The sequence below is a fragment of the Lethenteron reissneri genome, chromosome 72 (genome assembly GCF_015708825.2).
Source record: "Lethenteron reissneri isolate LAM-NWPU_2019-01 chromosome 72, ASM1570882v1, whole genome shotgun sequence".
NCBI lineage: Eukaryota > Metazoa > Chordata > Hyperoartia > Petromyzontiformes > Petromyzontidae > Lethenteron > Lethenteron reissneri.
The window spans coordinates 2,869,499-2,890,976 of NC_083850.1; the positions used below are offsets into that span (position 1 = coordinate 2,869,499).

A 21,478-nucleotide genomic window follows, 5' to 3' on the forward strand; every position below is an offset into this window, starting at 1 on the left:
GTCCGTGGGTGGAATGTGTGGCGGATTAATTCGAGCTGAATAGAAACAGCAATAACGACATGGCCAGTGAGTGTGCTTAGTATTGGTGCTGTCATTCTCATGGCGCCAGGCTATCCTTGAGATAGGTGCAGCTGTGTCTCACACAGACTGCTGTAGTTTCACAGTAGTGGGTGGCGTTGCTGTGCAAATTTAGCTGAATAATTTGAAGTGACATTTTTTGGTTCTTTCGGTAAAGTCACGTAGGTATAAAATAAAAGAAATTAAATCACAACGTTTCGATTTCAACACAAGCAATCATCATCAGGTGGGAAAACCACAGCAAGAAACATTCTTGCAATAACGACATGGCCTTCGAAACGTCGTGATTTAATTCATTTTATTTCATACCTACGTGAATTTACCGATATAACCAAAGAGTATGGATCCCTGTAGTCACGGAAACTTCAAATCTAGATTGACATGTTTCTATATGTATATTCTAATTGACCCCTTGCACATAATGTCCTAAGCATTTCAAATGGCATCCGTAGAGATCCTGAACGTCCACTGTGACGGAATGGGTGTGGATCTGTGTGGTCAATGCAGCAGCAATAATAGCAGAGGCGGGTAGCAAGATCTGAACTGTAATGGTGAAGAATGAGTGCACGACCATTTGGCCGCTTCAACACATCCACGATTTCAAAAAAGTGTCCGTCAGTGATTCGTGGTCGACAGAGCCACCTCCCTTGACGTCGAAGACATCTCAGAGTGCGCATTGCATGCGATGAGCCTCTCGCATCTCTCATCTCATCGCGTTTTAAATTGGACACCCCTCTCAGTGGTAGCTGTCGCTGTGCATTACAAGGCGACTTGGCAGCTGGCCTGGAAACAGGCGATAGACAGCGAAAATCTCACGGTGGATGGAGGGTTACATGGTGAAGATATGCCCACTTCGTTATGTGGTCTAACCCAGAAACCAGTTATGAAAAATAAATCTGTCCACAGTATAGCGGAATGTACACGTGGGGTTTGCAGTGTCTGTGAATTTTGAGAGCGCGACAGGGCTTGAGCACCTGTGCGTCACAGCGACATTGACCTGGGTTTGAGTTCCACGTTTGGCCACATTCTCCGTGTGGATTATGCAGCCACCTGTTCTGGGCAGGTTCTGCAGCTTTCTCCCTGTTACTGAACCCACACAAGCAATGCAAATCGTTCAATTTGGATCGCAAACAGTAGCAACTTTCTTGCAAAATGCGAGCAAACTTGGCAGGATCCTCCTGAAAAAAAGCCTTGAGACCGAGTAAGGCCGATGCTGCGTGAGAAGCATGGCAATAAATAACAAAAATAAACACACAGGGCGCGCACGCAGAGTGGTTTACCGTGGCTCAGCGACTCCGGAGTTTGCTTTATCTTCTTGGAAGCCCTCTTCTCCAAAGCTCGGAGCTATTGGGCCCCACACAGGATTGGAGGACGTGGCGGCGGCGATGGCGGCGGTGGTGGAGGTGGTGTCAGTAGTAGTGGTGCTGCTGCTGGTGGTAGCGGTCTGGAGCCATTGTCGCTCGATCTTGGCGAGGCGCTGCTCTTCCTCGAGGCGCTTTTGCTCCACAAGACGCTTCTCCTCCATCAAGTGCTCCTCCTCCTCTTGACGCTTCACCTCAACGAGGCGCTTCTCCTGAATGAGACGTTTCTCCTCGAGGAGCTTCACCTTGCGAAAGCGCCTCTCCTCAAGTCGCTTATTTTTTTTCTCAAGACGCTTCAGCTCTATGAGACGCTTCACCTCAAAGAGGCGATTCTCCTCCATGAGGTGCTTCTCTTCCTCGACCCGCTGCACCTCAATGAGGCGCTGCTCCTCGACAAGGCGCTTCTCTTCTTCCACCCGCTTCTCCTCCATGAGGCACTTCTCTTCCTTGATCCGCTTCACATCTATGAGGCGCTTCTCTTCCTCCAGATGCTTCTCCTTGAGACGCTTCACCTCGCGAAGGCGCTTTTCCTCCATGAAGCGCGTTTCTTCAAGGAGGCGCTTTTCCATGACGCGTTTTACGTCGTTGAGGATTTTGTTTTGAAGGCACTTCTGCTCCGTTTGGTGCTTCACCTTGGCGAGACGCTTCACCTCATTGGGGCGCTTCTCTTCCATTGGGCATTTCAACTTCGCAAGGCGCTTGTCCTCCTGGAGACGCTTCACTCCGCTGAAGTTCTTCACCTCCCCAATGCTCCTCTGTTCACGCGAAGATAAGCACATGACCATTCAGACATGCGCACTCAGGACACAATATATTCTTGCAGGCACACAAACATGGACGGGCACATAGACAAACAAAAATGCATACTGGCACATCTATGTACCGATGCAAACATGCACATTAACTCATGGCATGATGTGATGATGGAGGGATGGAGTGATGGTGTTGGGAGATGGTGTTGTGATACGGAGAGGTGAAATTGTGGAATGTTCTGGAGAGACGGTGCCTTGTGATGGTATTGACGCTTTATGAGGCTCTATGATATTGTATTGATTCTGGATTTGAAGCTTTCGTGACTGCAAGAATTCATACTCACGTATGTGACTTTACCGGGAAAAACCTAAGAAAGAGTCACATACGTGACTTTACCGAAAAAACCTAAGAGTATATTGTATCGAGTTGGTGGTGATGTAAAGAGATGGTGTGGTGATGTGAGGTGTAGTGATGTTTTGGTGCAATGGTGTGGGAGTGTGGAGAGAATGTGGTGTTTGACTCCCATAGACCCCATACACACCTTTGGGGAACGATTTTCATAGCTTTGGCCTGGGAAAGGGTCCACTTCATCCATAATGTCCCCCCACGTGGTCGACTGGCGCCATGACTCCCGGGCTACGGAAAACAAAATTAATTCAAAGGACGAGTAATGTATTAGAGAACGAAGCACGTGGAGATTCACGGAACTAATTCTGAGATCCCTGCAATTACCTCTTAACACATAACATGACCTGCTGTTGAGAAATATTAATCACATGGCAGTAAAACATTACAAGTCATATTTTTTGTAAGCATGTTGAGATCAATTTCATAAAGTTGAGACCCCAAATTAAACCAATATGGCTGAAACGCAGTTCTAAATCCATGCTGTCTGCTACCCTTGACCGTTTACCTCTTCCCATCACCACCAAGAAAAATAATTAATCAGGGAGCTGCCTCCTCTGCATAAAAGCCACGTGATGCAGGTAACTGGGACTTACCATCATAGTCCTCCAAGATGTCAGCCCACTTGCGTTGTCTGTCCATGTTGTTGGGAAGGAGTAGTTTCTGTTTGATGTTGGAGGGCCTGGGGAGGTTGTAAAAACGCTCAGATTCAACAACCTTTTGAATCACTTATCCTCTCAATTATTACATATTTGACCACTCGCTGTACTAATCAAATCACTTTCGTGCAGTTTGTTTTACAAGTCCACTCACTCGCTTGTTTGCCCACTCACGCGTGCGTCAGATCACTCACTCATCCACCCACGCTAACATGTTTATTCCAACTGCCTATTGCATTAAACATAATCGCCAGACATAACCGTGATGTTTAACCTCTAATCCAGACAAGCATGTTGATGCACAGCCCATTTGTATTAATCGACTGTTTGATGAAGGCCCCCCTAACCCTAACCCGAGAATGATGTTGTAGGTCACTTGATGTCAGAGGTACCGCCCATGTGGCTGTGACATCACAGATAGGAGACGTCTATGGCAGCAGCTAGGGTCTGAACTAAAAGGCAGACTCCTCCCCCGTGTTGGATAACATTCAATACATGTAATGCAGGGCACAATTATGCAGGCAATCAGAACACAATAATTATAGACATGTTAATCATAGTATATGAGATTTAAACAGGTTAGTTATGAAAGTTTTGAATGTTGACTTGTTTTAGGTCTAAACAATGACAGTAACAGCAACATATCAGAGCATGCCAAGTAACCTAATAGTCCTAATTTGGTTGCAGAAAATCCAAATACCAACATATTCAAATATAATGAAGCTTTAGTTTGTAGTCAAAACGTGCAATAAAAATAAACAACACACATCGTCAACAGGGACGCTCACCTCGTTGAGAATTCGCTCTGCAAAGGCTTCTTCTTCTGCTGCTCACTCGTGTGCATTCCTCTCGACTGCGGGTGGAGGCGTGGCTATGACGTAACAGAGGTGACGTCACTACAGCGAGGCTCCGCCCCCACGCGCTTGGCGGGCGCACCACGTGGTGCAGTGCGGGTGGTGTGCGTCACCGGAAACAGCAGAGCCCTCGGTTCGACATTAAACATTTGCCCCCTCGCTTTGTGCTGTCTTTGATGTCGCCGTTACTGCGGCGAGGACTGAAGCGATGCCTGGCCATCAGGCCTGGCATATACCTAGGCCTCAGGCTTCATACTGTTTCGTAGTTATTTTTTGTTTAATAGGAATTATTAACTTGCATTTCATTAATTACATTTCAAGCGTATAAACACCATCCCATTGGTTTATTTACTTTTAAATTCAGGTTTTTTATTAAGAGTTTTTGGTCTGTAGTTATATTTAAGTGAGTGAGGTGGTTGTACTAAGTGGGAATTTGAGTTCCATGTAAATTATTATTGTGTAAAGGATTTGTCTGTGTGCACCTATCCTGGCAGTGGTAATATGGGCTTTTTATGATTAAGTTGTTAATGAGATTGTTTATTTGTGTGTGTCTGTTATCTATGTCTGTGTCAGGTTACATATCTATGTTTGTAGCTGTGTGTATTTGTTAATTTATGATGGGTGGTGATGATGCTGTTTCTTGATAATGGATGGTGGTGATGATGATGGGTGGTGATTATGAAGGGTGGTAATGATGATGGTTGGTGATGATAATGTGTAGTGATTATGATGGGTGGTAGTAATGATCATGGGTGGTGGTAATGATTGGTGAGGTTATGATGATGGGTGGTGATGATGATGGGTTGTTGTGATTATGGGTGTTGATGATGATGGATGATTGGTGGTGGTTATGATGAATGTTGGTTGTGATGGGTGGTGGTGGTGGTGACGATGGTTGGTGATGGTGAGTTGATAGTGATAATGATGATTGGTGATGATAATGGGTGTTGATGCTGATGATTATGGGTGGTGATGAGTAAATGAGCCACCACCCAATACATAACAGCAACAGAAGTAACTACAGCAGCAACAATAACAGCAGCAGCAACAACACATTTTGAGGGCGACGCAACTACTTCTGATTCTGCTGTTTCTGCTGCTCGACTATTTGTAGCCAGGCCCTGCTCTCGCGGGACCCCACAAATCTTTGGAAATGATTGCGATGATCATGTCTGAGCTGAGAATTAAGTGACTAAACGTTACTTTGTTTAACCATGACTGTGTGTAGGTTAGTATCTGGGGGCTCAGCGAATACTATTCATGAAAGAACTCGCACTCCTTTATGACCGACATTGTACTAATTTTGGTTGATCGAGACGAACAAGGCACGTGCAGACGAACTTTTATTTCCAATATTGTCCTTAAATTTGATGCTAAAATAAACGTTAACACTGGATTAAACATGCACCTCTTAACCTCTGCCTCGCATTTACGACTAACAATTTGCATTTACACTTAACATACAGTCAAGCACAGTAAAATGCGAATACGACAATATTGTTATTCTAGGAATTTGAATTCGATTCTAACCCTGCACCCCACCCCAGTTTGCATATCCAACCCCCGGTTCGATGGAACGTTCGCTTTACATACATATGAGCAGAGTGCGATTATAATACTTCTAATGAGATTTGAATACCGTACCTCCGTTTATGGTGTAATGAATTAGAAAACCAGTTTATAGTCATTTAATGTTGAGTGATATCGTTTATAATGATACAGCTGAAGTCATAGAGGTGAAACGGCTGCAGTGTGTATGAATACAGATAGGGCGTTGCCGTTGGTTCGTCCACCCATCCCGCCTCAAGACTTATGTCCGTCCCCACCCAGACGGCTCATCCCCATGTCCTGTACAGCCCAAGTCTGGTGTGTCCGACGTGGTGGGGCGCTCGGCAAGGGAAACCGTACTCCAAAGGAAATGTGTTCTGCCGCCCACAGTTTCTGAGCCCCTGATGCCCGGGGTGCCTCACGGATCCGCCACGTTCGAGGTACCGGTGCCTGGAGCCTGGTCATATTCTTCAAAAGAAGCCAGGGACCTGCCTAATCCTTCAAGGCTGTGGTGCGACCCCTTGACGCCCCGAAATGCACAAGATTTCACCATGGGCGCGGGACGGGCGTCGAGAACCAGGTCAAAATGCGCAAGGTTGTGCTTGTAGGCTCCACGCCCAATATCAATACTGTATATTATTAATTCTGACCTTACTCCCTCCCTTTGATGCTGCTAATCCTGCATAATGCACGGGCATAATGACTTTAAACCCCTCGCCAAACCTCCTACGCATTTCACAAGTAGTGCTAATCGCATATCTGCATTTCCCATAAATATGCTAACATCCTCTTGATATGCAAATTATTTTGTCAAGACGCTCTTCGCTCCTCCATCGCAGCATAAATAGTCGCTCCAAGCCAGGAGCGTGACATACAGACTACGTCTACTTGACGGACCTGTTCTCCACCTGAGGACGGCTGCTTGCGTTGTGGCCGAAACGTCGTGAGAATTATTTTATTATGTTTTATTTTTATTATTTTATTACTTCCCTTCTACGTGACTTTACCGAAAGAACCAAGAAGATGTATATTGCTATTCGGTTCCATTGAGATGGAACATTCTACCAGCAGTGGGCAGCTTGATTCTAATACGACCGTGGTGCGATTTTAATAATTTTGATGCGATTCTAAATCTGGCACCACCCAGGCCGAATTTACGACTCCCGATGTACATCTACATTTAACATACATTCTAGCTCAGTGTAATTCTAATACGACCCTAGTGTTATTCTAATCATTTTAATCCGATCATAATCCTGCACCCCCCCGTTCGCATATCCGACCACCGGTTCGCATGTCCAAAGGATGCATATTACATACGTACATACGAGCACAGTTCGCTTGCACGTACACTATTATACACGAAATTCTCAGTTTTTTTTTTAAATGAACGTATGTTTTTCAAATCATATGAAATGCAATTATGTTATAATATGTGATTGTTATACACTTTATCTGTTTACATAGCGTATATAGCTATTCGATTAAATTAACATGACATTAATCCAACAGTGGACAGTTTAATTCTAATACGACTACAGTGGGATTTTAATCATTGTAATGAGGTTCAAATCTTGCATATCCTACCACCGGTTCGCATTCACTTAACATTTATTTTGTTAAAAACTAATAATACCGTACCTCTGTTTTTGGTGTTATAAATCATGAAACTAGTTAATAGATTATTTATTTTAACTATTTTTGTTATCGTTGATAGTGTTACAGTTCACACGTCATACTTGATGATTAGGGGCCGTAACGTTGCGAATAGATTTATAATGGGGACCTTTCCCCTCCAGGGACACATGTTAATGGAGAGACAGCCAAGATGCTGCCGGTTAAGGGCAGATTTGTGTGACGACGATCCTCCACCTAAAACTCGCTTAAAACACGTTTTTGCTATAAACATTATAAAATAAATAAACGGACACACATTTGTTAAAATACGTTTTTATTCATCTGCAATCACTTTTACGTCAAAACTCGAATGGAATATTTATTATGTCATATGCTCAAACAGTTACAGTACAATGCAAACCATATCCGTTCCAGGAATACCAAAGCGTTAAAGTATAATTCCCCATGATTTCCTTATTAGTTCACCACGTTTGTTCACTGTTCGTCTATGTTGAAGTCCAACGAACGCGTCATCAATGTACATCCTAAAGTCGATTATTACCAACCAAAAAAAGCTTTATACTTGAAAAAAAAACGTAAAAAAAATGTTTAGTAAAGATCTAACTACAGATGCATTCCAACTTTAGCTCAACAGGAAGACTTAAACACAACAATATTGTCTGGAATTGAACCATCACACAACCACTGCTCATCACACCACTTCACCAAGTAATCACTACCTGCACGTCAATAAACTCTCAAACGAACTGCAAAACCAAAGGGTCAGAATTACACACAAAAGTACTCAAGACAGCTTAATAGGTATAACCGCATGCAACATTATATTTCAGTCACCGCTAGCTCTCGGTTCGATCCTCGAGCCACTCCATTACATCCAGCCATCTCTCGGGATCCAACTGCATGGGATCGAAGGTGGAATTATCTTCAGGACTCATTGCAGCACCTTGAATTTCAGCTTTTGATTTCAGCTTCCTATCATCGTGGACCTTCTGATGCCTCTTCCGTTTTGATGAGTGTGCAAATGTCTTCCCACACACAGAGCACAGGAACGGCTTGTCGCCCGTGTGTGTTCTCCGATGGTTTTGAAGAGTTGATGCCTGTGCAAATGCCTCCCCACACACAGAGCACAGGAATGGCTTCTCGCCCGTGTGTGTTCTCTGATGGTCTTGAAGAGTTACCGAGTGTGCAAATGCCTTCCCACACACAGGGCACAGGAATGGCTTCTCGCCCGTGTGTGTTCTTTGATGGTCTTGAAGAGTTGACGATTGTGCAAATGCCTTCCCACACACAGGGCACAGGAATGGCTTCTCGCCCGTGTGTGTTCTCTGATGGTCTTGAAGAGTTGACGAGTGTGCAAATGCCTCCCCACACACAGAGCACTGGAATGACTTCTCGCCCATGTGTGTTCTCTGATGAGTTTGAAGAGTTGACAATTGTGCAAATGCCTTCCCACACGCAGAGCACAGGAATGGCTTCTCGCCCGTGTGTGTTCTCTGGTGTCTCTGAAGATGTGATGGCCGTGAAAAGGACTTCCCACACACAGAGCAATTGAATGGCTTCTTGCCTCCGTGTGCGTGGGGCTGTGGAGAGCGTCTCTGCTCCATGTGAGCGTAGTAACAGCAGCGGTGTTATCGAGTCAAATGTACGCTATCGGCCGCAATGATGTTTAGCGTTGAGTTTTGGATTTTGTTAACTGCTAAAACAAGAACGACACTCGCGTCTAACCGAGACGCAAAAAAATACCGCTAATTTGACGACGAACACGTTTAAGAGTTTATCCGCGAAAATAGACACTTACTTGGAGATTCACGGTATATCGATGCCTGGAACCCGTCTGAAGATGTCGCCACGAACTCTCCCGGCGCAAAGTCGCCTAACTGTCGACACAGCAATTGTGCTCGCCAGGCTGCGTTGTCTCGCGGTTGAAGGGCGATCAGCAGAGTGACGAGTCGAGCGTCCAACCTCATCAAGTTCCCTCTCGAAATGGGATTGAGCTCTGCTTCTGAGCCGCCTTATAACTCCCCCCCTAGGATCCAATCCTTTGTCTTTCAGGATATTTGCATTCGATTGTTAATTTTGGAAGGTACAATCCGCATGTCTATTAACATACCGAAGAGTATTGTGCCCATTGTGCTTCATGCATGAATATGTAAGTGCATCTCAGTGTGTAATTGTGCGCTTATTTTGAATAAATGGGATTAGCGCTGGAAAAACACGTTTCCCATGCCCTCCATTGTCCTCGATTTAAAGTGAACGTAGCCCCGTTACGTTGCCAAAAACCGCCAAGCTTCGGGAGTGAGCACGTACAGACGCGTAGTGACCACACTTGCAATACAATCACTCTAACATCAGTTACCAAAATCCGATCTGGTACATGGTCTCCGCTTGGTCTGGTTTGTATCCGTCATCACTCCGGAGACAAACAGCGAGGCATGGTTTGGCCAGCCACCACCTCGTTTGCTGCAGCGACTTTAATAGCTGCTCTCAAACAACACTGTCACCAATGGTGGTTTATGGGCTCGGGTGTTAAGCGGACAATCAGTCGTTTTGGGCAAGGCGTATGGGAAAATACACACCTCTTTTATCCCATAAACACAATACACAGCAGCGGGAAGGCTGTCCTTGTTGGGGAGATGTATTTTTGGTAAGGTGCTGTCACTGGAGTTAGGCGATGTGACTGGGTTATCACACGGATTCCGAAAAGCAGCTTAGACAATACGATCCACTGCGCTCCATCTCCCCACATGGACAACGACACTCAGTAAAACACAAATGAATAGAAATGTTTAAATACGATTTTGACATCACGTGTATTGTATATATGTTATAATGCGTGATTGTTATACTTTTTAAATGTGTGTATATACTGAAAATAGCTAATCAATTCCATTGATACCACACATTCATCCAACAGTGGACAGTGTGATTCTAATACGACTATTGGGATTCGAATTATTGTAATTCGATTGTAATCCTGCATATCCATACATACGACCACAGTGCGATTCTAATTATTCTTATACGATCCTAAACCAATACCTCCATGTATGCGGTTATACACTATAACAGTTAATAGTATTTTACAGCGTTACAATGGATAGGTTGTAGTTCATAGGTTATACATATTATGTTTCACTAAGTTTAACATGTCAGAGTTTACAATGTCAGAGTTGATCAAATGTGACGAGACGATCAAGGGCGTCAATCGGGTGCGATTGATCAAATAATTTAATCAAAAGCGTCATCCCATCACGGACCACCACCTCCCTGCGTATATAACTTCAAAAGAAGCAACAACAGCAGCAGCATCTACAGCAGCAACAACACATTTCGAGGGCGACGCAGCTACTTCTGATTCTGCTGCTTCTGCTGCCCGGCTATTTGTAGCCGGGCCCTGCTCTCGCGGGACCCCACACGTCTTTGGAAATGATTGCGATGATCATGTCTGAACTGAGAATTAAGTGACTAAATATTGCTTTGTTTAACCATAACTTTAGGTAGGTTAGTGTCATCGGGACTCTGTGAATACTACTCATGAATGAAATCACACTCCTGTATGACCGACATTGTACTAATTTTGGTTGATCGAGTAGAACAAGGCACGTGACATACCCAGACGAATTATTATCAACAACAGTGTCCTTAAATATGATGCTGAAATAAATGTTAACACTGGACAAAACGTGCACCTCTTAACCCCTCCCTCGCATTTACGACTAACGATTTGCATTTGCACGTAACAAACATTCAAGCACAGTGAAATGCTAATACGACAATATTGTTATTCTAAAATTTGAATGCGATTCTTGCCCTGTACCCCCACAGTTCACAAATCCGACCCCCGGTTCGATTGAACAGATATTTTACATACATATGTGTAGAGTGCGATTTTAATACTTCTAATGAGATTTAAATACCGTACCTCCGTTTATGGTGCTATAAATTATAAAACCAGTTGATATATTTTATATCGTTTAATGTTTAGTGATATTGTTTATAGTGTTATCAGTTTACATGTTTTTAAGTGCAGGTGATTCCCGGTATTCTTCGGTATTCTGGACCTGAACGTTGCGAAACGATTCATAATGAGGACCTTTCCCCACCAGTGCGCACGGGCTAATATTGGGTTTGTGCGATTATTTTACATATTCATACTGAATATTGCTATTTGATGCCATTGAGATGAAACATTCATCCAATAGTGGACAGCTTGATCCTAATAACACCAAAGTGTTATTCAAATAATTTTAATCCCATCCTGAACCTGCACCTTCCATTTCACATATTGCACCCTTGGTTCGCACGTCCATATTACAAACATACATTTTATATGCATACATGTTACATACAGACATGTTACATTCATGCATATTACATACAGACATGTTACATATTCATCTTCTTGGTTCTTTCGGTAAAGTCACGTAGAATTGAAATAATAATACAGGTAGGAACAATGTTCCACACTGCCCACCAGGGATTTATTGTCTGTCTGTCTGTCTGACTGTTTGTTTGTCGTGCATAAATAAATATATAACATAAACAGCTCTTTGATTGGTGGAGACCTACTTCCGGGTACGGAGAGGGGAGGTGCCTAAGGGAGGAGGGTCAGGGGAGGGGCCTAAGGAAGGGGGGAGTCAGGAGAGGGGCCTGAGGGGGGGGGGGGGTTCAGGGGAGGGGCCTGAGGGGGGGTTCAGGGGAGGGGCCTGAGGGGGGGGTCAGGGGAGAGGCCTAAGGATATGGGGGGGGGGGTGTTCAGGGGAGGGGCCTAGGGAAGGGGGGTCAGGGGAGGGGCCTAAGAGAGGGGGGCGATAGTTAAGGGGGCTGTCTGCCTGGCTACCTAAAGTCAAGTTATCTTTTATACATACAGGTAGGAACAACAGGTTCCACACTGCCCACCAGGGATTATTTGTCTGTCTGTCGTGCATCTTATTCGCTGCGTTAACTCTCCCATGCCACTCGAGGCCATCTTGGTGCCAGTCCGTTCCCACCCCACCACCTCTGTGCTCTCTCCCTCCCCCACCGATGCTGCTTCAAGCAATGGCGAATAGGCTTCAACGTAAATATTAAGTCTTCTATTAAGAGTCTTCAAGGCGGTACGTGACTCCACAGATATTTGCTTTATCACTAAAAGCACCATGAGTATATTGATAAGCTTTTCTCTCGTATCTCTTGACGCAGAGTAAGCTGCCTATGCACATATAATATCGTATTGTAAGTTAGAGTACTGGTGAAGCGTACTCGGTGTTTTGTATCTCCTGCACTTTTATTATCGATTTGTACCGTTTGCTTATGGAATATTGTATTGATTCCTAAGTCATGGAATCTATAATCTTCTACTTTTTGAGTACTTGATCAAACTGTTTGGCGCATTGCACGCATTTTTACAGACGCATGTTGCAATGTCATTGTTCTGATCATTATAGATACAATATAAACAATATAATAAACGTACACCACTTGGTCAAGCCACTGCTAGATGAAGGCCTAACCACGCCATGTCAGTCATTGAGCTTGTTTTGACCATACTTCACTCCGGTCATTGTGGGTGTGCTAAAGATTGGTAATGTTTTTTTTTTAATAGGCTTTTGTGCATGCAATTATCGTAAAACCCTTAAAAATTAAATGAACATCCCTAACTGGACATGTGTGCATGGTGGCAATGGCTGCCTGTGGCCATGTTTACGATTCAACTGGAGTTCCCTCCCCCCACTCCCAGCACACTTTCCAGTTTTTTAATTAATTGTGATTGATTTACAGTCATGATTTCATTATTTTTATTTCATTTTGACCATCTCTATTTTAATTCATACAGTTATTTTTTGGTTACTTTACTTTCTCCTCAATGCAACATTGCAAAAATGCAAGTAGAGTTTTAATTAGGCTTGGCCAAGACACATCGTGGCTAAAAGGGATAATAGCAAGTGGACAGCACTTGGGATGGAATGTCAACCGATGGAGAAAACACGTGTGAGAAAATAACCACCACAAAGATGAAGCAATGAGATCATCTCATGCGTATGAGCTGGGTGGATCACAAGATCATGAGGGATGGTGACAATATCGGGGGAAATATTGGGGAACCTTTTCTCCCAGCAGTAGATTGAGCATGGCTGATGATGATGATGAACATTGCCATGTAATGTACATGCATTGTAAATAATCTAATCTCACGTGACTTGTTTATTTGTCAGGAGCATAATCAATTTCAGTTGATGAATTTATTTTACGTGCCTACTCAACGCTTTGGGTAGTGGCTACATTTGTGGGTAAGACACGAGGTTGCCATTTCTTAATTTGCAAAAAATAGGTTTGGCAATTCTTATTTATAAATTATTCTGACATGATACATACATCGTGAATGTGAAAAAGGATAATTGACAGTATTTTATTATTATACAGCTATTATTGACAGTATTTGAATCTTATACAAGGAGGAACAACAGGTTCCACACTGCCCACCAGGGATTATTTGGCTGTCTGTCGTGTATATTTGTCTGTCGTGCACTCTGCGCAGTTAAGTGACTGTGACTGTCTTGGCATATTGCAGTTTGCTTGACTGCAAAAGTTTTCTGGCGCGATCGCCGACGTTCAGTGCAACCATCGGCAGTGTGGAGAAAGTGCGGATGTTCGCAACCATCGGCGACGTCTGGCCACAGTACGGCGGCGGGCACACAATAAAGGACGAGATGCCCGAAGAGCGTGCTGCCTGACTGGAGCGCGCGCACGTCGCGTTGGCTGCCCGACGTGCCGCGTCCCAGACGCCCGAAAAGCGTGCTGCCCGACTGGAGCGTGCGTGCGTCTCGATGGCTGCCCGATGTGCCACGTCCCAGACGCCCGAAAAGCGTGCTGCCCGACTGGAGCGCGCGCGCATCGCGAAGGCCGAGAAGCGACGCGTCAGCGTCGATACTGAGGACACCATGCTGGCGTCTCTGGCCGAGACCGCTCTCGCTGAGCAGGACCCTAGTGAGGAGACCGTCAGGTTCCTGGCGAAGTCGCAAAATTTCGCGAAGGATCCGCATTTGGCGCTGCTGTATTTCCACCTGTGCGCAAACCATCCCGACGCCTTTGTCTTCAATGATGAGAGCTTGCATGGGCCTAACGGACCCGCGGTCTGCGAGCGGATCCTACGAGCCATTGGCGGCGCGGTAGGCCACGACGACGCTGTGCACTATCAGCGCAGTGCGGCTGCCAGCGACCCCGGCACGGGGCGCATCGCGGCGTGCGCGTCGTGCAATGAGTTTCTCTTTGAGGCCAATAAGACCATCATCGACGCCGGCCCCGTCAAACAGCTTCCCATTGCGTTCCGCCTCACCAATGAGCAAGTCGCCAAGCAGTGTACCCTGCCGGAGCATCTCGATGAACGGCACGTCTCCGTGCTGCGCGTAAACGACGTCTGGTACCATCTCAATCCGGATCTCGTGCCCGACATCAACAACGTCGTCCTGTGCTCGACCTGTGTGAAGGATTCGGCCGATCACGACTTCAGCCTCTACAACGGGCACGACTATGGTCGTCGGGGGTCGCTGCCCACAGTGAACAGCACGACGCTCAACGCGATTTTACCCACCCGAGCCTTCAATATTGACATCTTGATAAGGGCAAACCACTCAACGGGGAACGCCATTCGTTTCATGCAAGACGGTCCTGTCGAGGTGGCCAACGTGCTGCCCCGGGTTTCGCCGGTGCAACGCCCGCAGGTGACCTTTCTCGGGCCATGCGACGCCTGGCGGAAGGCGCAGGCTTGTTTCCGCGGCATGTACAACATCGACGTCACCGGAGCATACCAGTGGCTCGAGATCTGGACCAGGGTCAGGCATCCGCGATTCGACGGCATTACCATCGACAATTCCTCCGAAATGCGCCGATGCCTGGACGAGGAGGGTGCTGCCATCGAGAACGACGCCATCTGCAATGACGACGCTGACGTCGCTGCAATGAATGCGCACGTCGACGATGACGACGCCTTCCGCCCCATCACCGACGACATAATCGATGGCCTGAAGTCACCGATTACCAAGACCGAGATCGCCGCAGATCCGGCCTGGCTCACGGAATCCACGTGCCTGACGACAAGCAATCGCGATCGGGCCGTCATCAATGCTGCACGTGCTGTACACGTCGCCGTCGCCACGGGTCGACACGTTCTGCGGTGGCGTCGGCGCCTGAAGCGCGACGTTCCTGTCTCGCTGCAGTCACTGCTCTACCAGGAGAAGGACAATCCCGAGCTGTTCAGGTACTTCGTCGCTGGCTGCCCTGCCCAGATCCTCGACAATGGCAACGACAACGTCGTCTACAATGTCGCGAATGGTATGCCCTGTACGCTGGTATCCATCGCGTGGGACAATGCGGACGAACGCCGCGCCACCATCGCCGCCATACGTGCTCAAAGCGACAACGGCGACGACAGCGTCCGCCGTGTCATTGACGTGCCGATGCCGCCTGACCATATCATCGTCTCCGTGCATGGGGTCGATGTGGCCGCATGGCCGCGTCATCTCAACGTCACCCCGCGCGATGCTGATGGTGGTGTCGACGCGGTCCACATCCCGACGGGACTGATCCAACGCAAGCCGAAGACGATCTGGATCGGCAAGGTCACGGTCGCTTACGAGATGCACGCGGTCGACCTGTCGTTCGCAATCACCACATGGAAATGCCAGGGCGCGACGTTCGCGTACATCATCGCCCTGCTGGAGCCAAGTCGCGTCAGCCCGAATGTCATTCGAGTTGCTGTACATGATGTTCAGCCGCGTGCGTCAGGCGTGTCGATTCCGTTGTTTTCCTTTGGCGCCCTCGTTCCGGAAGGCACACCTCAAGACGTTGCGGCCGAATAAACATTCGACGAAATGGCGAATAGACATTTGCAAAAACGGCATGTGGCAACCACGCGCGGGACCACAGGCTCGCAAGCCACTCGTCCCGCGTGGGAAACGGTCGCGGCCGGAGGAGCCAGCTCCGACGCCGTAAGAGTCTGCTGTGGCGGTGAAGCGGCGACCAAGCCTGCCTCCGCCCGGCGTCACTCCACGTTGTCCGCCCCCTGTCTCGGTCGAACACGTCGTCTTCGTTCCGGGGTACGGAAGGCTGTTCCCGAACGACTTCCGCTGCTTACAACCTGGCCAGTGGTTGAACGACAACATCATCAACCTGTTCGGGCAGTTCTACTGCCTGCCGCGAGCGGCATACGTCCACCTGTTCAACACGTTCCTGTACACAAAGTTCTTGGCGGGCCATCTCGACGACTTGAATTGCGTCTTCGATGGCGTGTCTTCCAGGCCGGTGTGGATCATACCGATCCACGAGCAGTCGCACTGGCAGATCTTGGTCATCGTCAACGCCACGTGCCCACCAAGGTCGACTGCCATGCTGGTAGACTCAATGGCTGCGTGGGGGCAGTCGCGCAATGCCAAGAGCATTGCGGCCTTCGCCAGCACGGTGGTGGCCCGGGTCGTGCGCGCCGAATCGGTGAGCACGCCAGTGGCGATCACCACCGTGGCAATCACCACGGTGCTTGTGCCGCAGCAACCGAACGGCTACGACTGCGGCGTCTACGCCCTGCTCAACATCATGCACCTGGTGCGCCATTACGACAGCATCATGGCCGTTCAAGGACCAGGTCAGGTGGATTGGCGCACGTGGTACACGCAGGAGGCGGCGTCACAGCACAGGCGCGACCTGCTGCAGCAGCTGCATGAACTTAAAGACCTACAGCAATAAATCAAGAATCATCATCGGATGCAATAGTAACAGCTACAACCTCCAACACGACTACGGTATCCAACACGGATCGCACGAATGCGCTGTCCAACAAGTTCCTACCTGCCCACTCCGAAGGAACATGTTTTATTTACGGACCCGCCCAAACAGCTCGCTCTGATTCGATGAAAATAAAACAGCCGGCAAAAAGCCACAGCTCACTTTGATTCGATAAAAATAAATAATTAACACGCCCGAAAGAGAGCAATAGCATAGGTTTGGCAAGGTCTGCGCCGCAGTGCTGCAGTGCACTGTGGGCGCAGACCCTGCGCTGTGTGAGTGTGGTGTGTATGCAAGTGTGCCAATGGTAGTTACGCTAATATTACGAATATTTATGTAAAAAATGGGTGCTGCGTGCTGCGATTAGTGGAGTCCCCAAATAACTTTACCTTACGAGTAGGCAGGGGTCGCTATACAGTAAGTCTTAGCGGACTGAGCTGGCAGCTTCACCTGCCGGGACCACGGCCAGTTGCGTAGCGCCCCCTACAGTTTCGCCCATGGGTCAATACCCCCATGGGGCAACCCAGCTGACTGTTTGATGGGGACAATGGGTACTTTTCGGTTTATCCGGCTTATTACCATTATTATGTATTGACGTTGATCACGTCTCCATGGACGGCTTGCTGTCTACTTCGGTTGTGTAATTGAGATGTTGTGCATGCTGCTGCTGGTAAGGGCATGTGTTGCATAATATGCAGCATGTGTCCGCGTATCATGTTTGCCACTGATGCAGTTGGCGTTACTGTACATTTATGATGTTTTGGAGTGCCAATCCCATGCACTTTGAAATGTAATAAACTGTCAAAAAAGGTTGCAGCCCGGCCCCCGCCGCTGTCACTCTCTGGCCGTTGCACAAGCCATAACGGAATATGCGACATGCTAAAACAATGAGTACAGTGTGACACCACCCGGGTAACTCCCGGGATGAAAATGGGCATTGGAAAGTGATCGCTTTATTGAGATGATTATGGTACTACCACAGGGTATTGTGAACGGTTCAGGAGGAGGAGAGGTCTGGATTTGTAAGTCTCACAGTACCGGTAAGAAGCGCCGGGTGGGGGATGCCCTCCACTGGGGTACAAATTCTGTCATTATTAGTATACTATCATGCAATGTTTCTATCTGCAAGCTGTCATAACTCAAACGATCCCCGTTATTTTTCGATTGAGAAATGGAGTGACCCACACCTCTGATACCATATGTGAGGAACCCAAAAATCTGATGCATGCGTAAAACACCCACAATGGGAATACGTAAACGTAAACGTAAAAACACCAACAAAATACATTTTAATATAAGAAAAAAATAGATGGCCCCATAGCGGATCTGTCTGTGTGTGTACATACAGACGGAGGATGCAGGGGCCAACCTGTGTGCGATCGGAACGGTGCAATTGCTGACCAATGTCACTGTGGATGGCGCACACGCTCACGCACACCGGAGCTGTGTCTTTGCCATGCAAGGGCATGGTGGATGGTGGAGCGCATATGGATGGTGCGTTACGAATAAAATAAAACAATACAAACCGCTGGATCTGTAAGTGTGCCAGTGTGTGCTTATCGTGGATAGTGGTGCGTGCGGAAGTGAGGGTCATCTTTGGGTAAAACACTCTGAACGAGCAAGAACATAGCTGGCGGTCGCGCAGACACTTGGTAGCGAGCAGGGTAGAGGCACTGCGTGTATTATATATCTGTCGTGACAACATTTGTGCGTCAGTCGGGGGGACTATATCTGCCAGTACCCATGCGCAACAGTACAGCAAGATATATTGTACAGTGCTTCAGATGTCACGGACTGAGAGGCAACGCGGTTTACATAGGCTTTCTGTCTAACGTGTCGCGTTTGTGTACGCAGGCTGCATTGATGGCAAGGTCGCTCTTCCGCCACTCCAGCCTGCACCGGCCATTCTACGCAAGTGGTACCAAGATGAAGAGTTTTGGAAGCAGATACGCATGTACAATCAAGTGTTTGAATTTACGTCGCTTGGTGCTTCTTTCAGCAATCGCCGCTTCGACCCAGTAGCAGAAGATCAAAGTGTCCAAGGGCAGAGAGGCGTGTATACATACCGTATCCAAGGAGCGATGGCCCATTTCTTGGGATCTTTGTTACCATATACGGATCAGGCCGGTCAGACAACGAAGCCCAAGTTTGCGCAGATTTACGTGTACGATCCAGATATGGAAGCACGAGTGGCTCGCCGACAGGGGATTTTTAGCGGCCTGAACAGAGTCGCGCTGTTGGACTTGGAGCACATGATGGAGGCGTGCAACCCGTTTGCGCGCGAGTTCCTTACGATGGGTCAGCGGATGAGAAGCATGATCGAAGCCGGCGACAACCCCGTCAACATCGTGTTTCGCCTGCGTGCCAACAACTATGTGGGACCTCGCATGCACAATCTCCCCACGGCCACGGAGGTTGCTGCTGTGTTGGTTGATGACGGCAACGCGGCGAACAACCGAGACTTGCTTCTCTTCCCACGGTCAGGTTGGGCTTTTGCGACTGTTCGAAACCCATTCGATCTACGATTCACTTCAATGTCCTCTCTTGCTCCCTCTCGGGGAACTGGGTTGGACGTACACGGATGAGTACACGAACGGCGCTACGTATCGGAACAAGACGCGAATGGCACTTCGCGAACATGTTGCGTACCGACTCAACCAGAAGGAAAACGACCAGTCGGTTCTCCACCAAGGCCGGCGACTGTTCCAGCAGTGGGTGGTTGACCAACGTGCCAAGTGCGAACAGGAGAGTCTGCGCTGGGTCGCGGCAAACCAGAAGACACTTCGAGCGGATCTTTACAAGGGAGTTCTGGATGCGTACCTGTATGAGGGCGTGGTTGCATTAGGTGAAAAGGAAGGCTTAGTGTCGGAATACGATCGTGACACAGGCATGTTAGTGCATCCAAAGCCAAGCCGCCGCCGTCACTTCCTTGATCAAGTCGGAAAGCGCGTCGTACTTCCAGCGTCGTTCACGGGTGGTGAGAGATACATGTACTCGCAGTATCAGGACTCCATGGCAATGGTGCGCGAGTTTGGAAAGCCGGATTTGTTCATGACTGTTACGTGCAACCCTCAATGGGATGAAATCACAAAGACGATAGACAGAAACGGACCACACCAAACTGCTCAAGATAGGCCAGATATTGTCGCACGTGTGTGGCAACAGAAGCTCAAAGCAGTGTTGAAGTATCTCGATGATGGGGTGTTTGGGCAGCAAATCGCGCGAATCTATGTGCTCGAGTTTCAGAAGCGTCGACTGCCTTACCGCTCACATACTCATTCTTCTCGCCCATGAAGACAAACCCAGGACTCGCCATGACTTTGACAAGTTTGTGTCCGCGGAACTTCCAGATGCCGTGAAGAACAGTGATCTGTACAACACAGTTTTGACCAGCATGATGCACGGGCCGTGTGGAGCCCTAAACCCCAGCTCTCTGTGTATGAAGGACGGCGAGTGCACCAAAGGTTTCCCGAAGGCACTGTCCGAGGTGACACAAACCAACCAGAATGGGTTTCCTGTCTACAGAAGACGCCTGCGAACGGACGGCGTGCTCAAGTTCAAGTTCAAGAAATATGACAATGCGACAGTCAATCAATGGGTTGTTGCGTACAATCCATTCTTCTCTCAGAAATACGATTGCCACATCAACGTTGAGGTGTGCTCGAGCATCACGGCGATCAAGTACCTGTACAAGTACGTCTACAAAGGCGCTGATATGACGGAAATCAGTGCGCGGACAGTTGGAGATGACGTGAGGGAATCTGAACACCCTCGACGTGAGCCGAATGAGATCATCCGGTACGTAAAGGCACGCTACATTTCACCAGTAGAGGCTTGCCAGCGTTTACTCGAGTACCCAATTCAAGGCAAGACGCACACGGTTGTCACGCTCGGCATCCACCTTCCCAACAGCCAGTTCGTAACTTACGCTGGAACCGCTGATCCACAGCAAGTCTTGGATAATGCTCGCCATACGAAGCTCACGAGGTTCTTTGAATTTGCCAAAAGCAACGCCGAAGCGAAGGACATGTTGTACCAAGACATACCGACGCTGTTTCGCTGGGACAGCAAGGACAAGCAATGGATCAGATACAAAAACCAGCGACGCACCATTGGGAGGATGGTGCATTGCTCTCCGCGTGATCACGAGCGTTTCTACTTGCGTGTGCTGTTGTGCCACATACCTGGCCCGGAGTCTTTCAAAGACCTGCGCACCATTCGCGGTGAACTATGCCCGACGTTCAAGGAAGCAGCCATGCGAGCAGGCTACCTTGAGAGCGATCGCGAATGGGTTGCGTGTCTGGAAGAAGCCTCGCTCTTTCAGATGCCGCACCAGCTTCGTCAACTCTTCGCTACGATTCTGCTGTATTCCATGCCAGCAGATACGAAGGATCTCTGGGAGAAATTCTACGACAAATTGGCTCGT

General features: G+C 47.8%; 1 protein-coding gene and 1 pseudogene across 1 annotated transcript in view; one reads left to right on the plus strand and one right to left on the minus strand.

Annotated features, from left to right (window-relative positions):
- Positions 1 to 21,478, plus strand: part of LOC133361323 (zinc finger protein 721-like) — a 104,747-nt pseudogene that overhangs the window by 17,477 nt on the left and 65,792 nt on the right.
- The window catches only part of LOC133361299 (zinc finger protein OZF-like), a 32,141-nt gene continuing 18,076 nt past the window's right edge, over positions 7,414 to 21,478 (minus strand). The window contains exon 5 of the mRNA XM_061580242.1: positions 7,414 to 8,855. Within this exon, the coding sequence (XP_061436226.1) occupies positions 8,133 to 8,855 (723 nt within the window). The 3' untranslated portion in view covers positions 7,414 to 8,132. The remainder of the gene's footprint in view (positions 8,856 to 21,478) is intronic.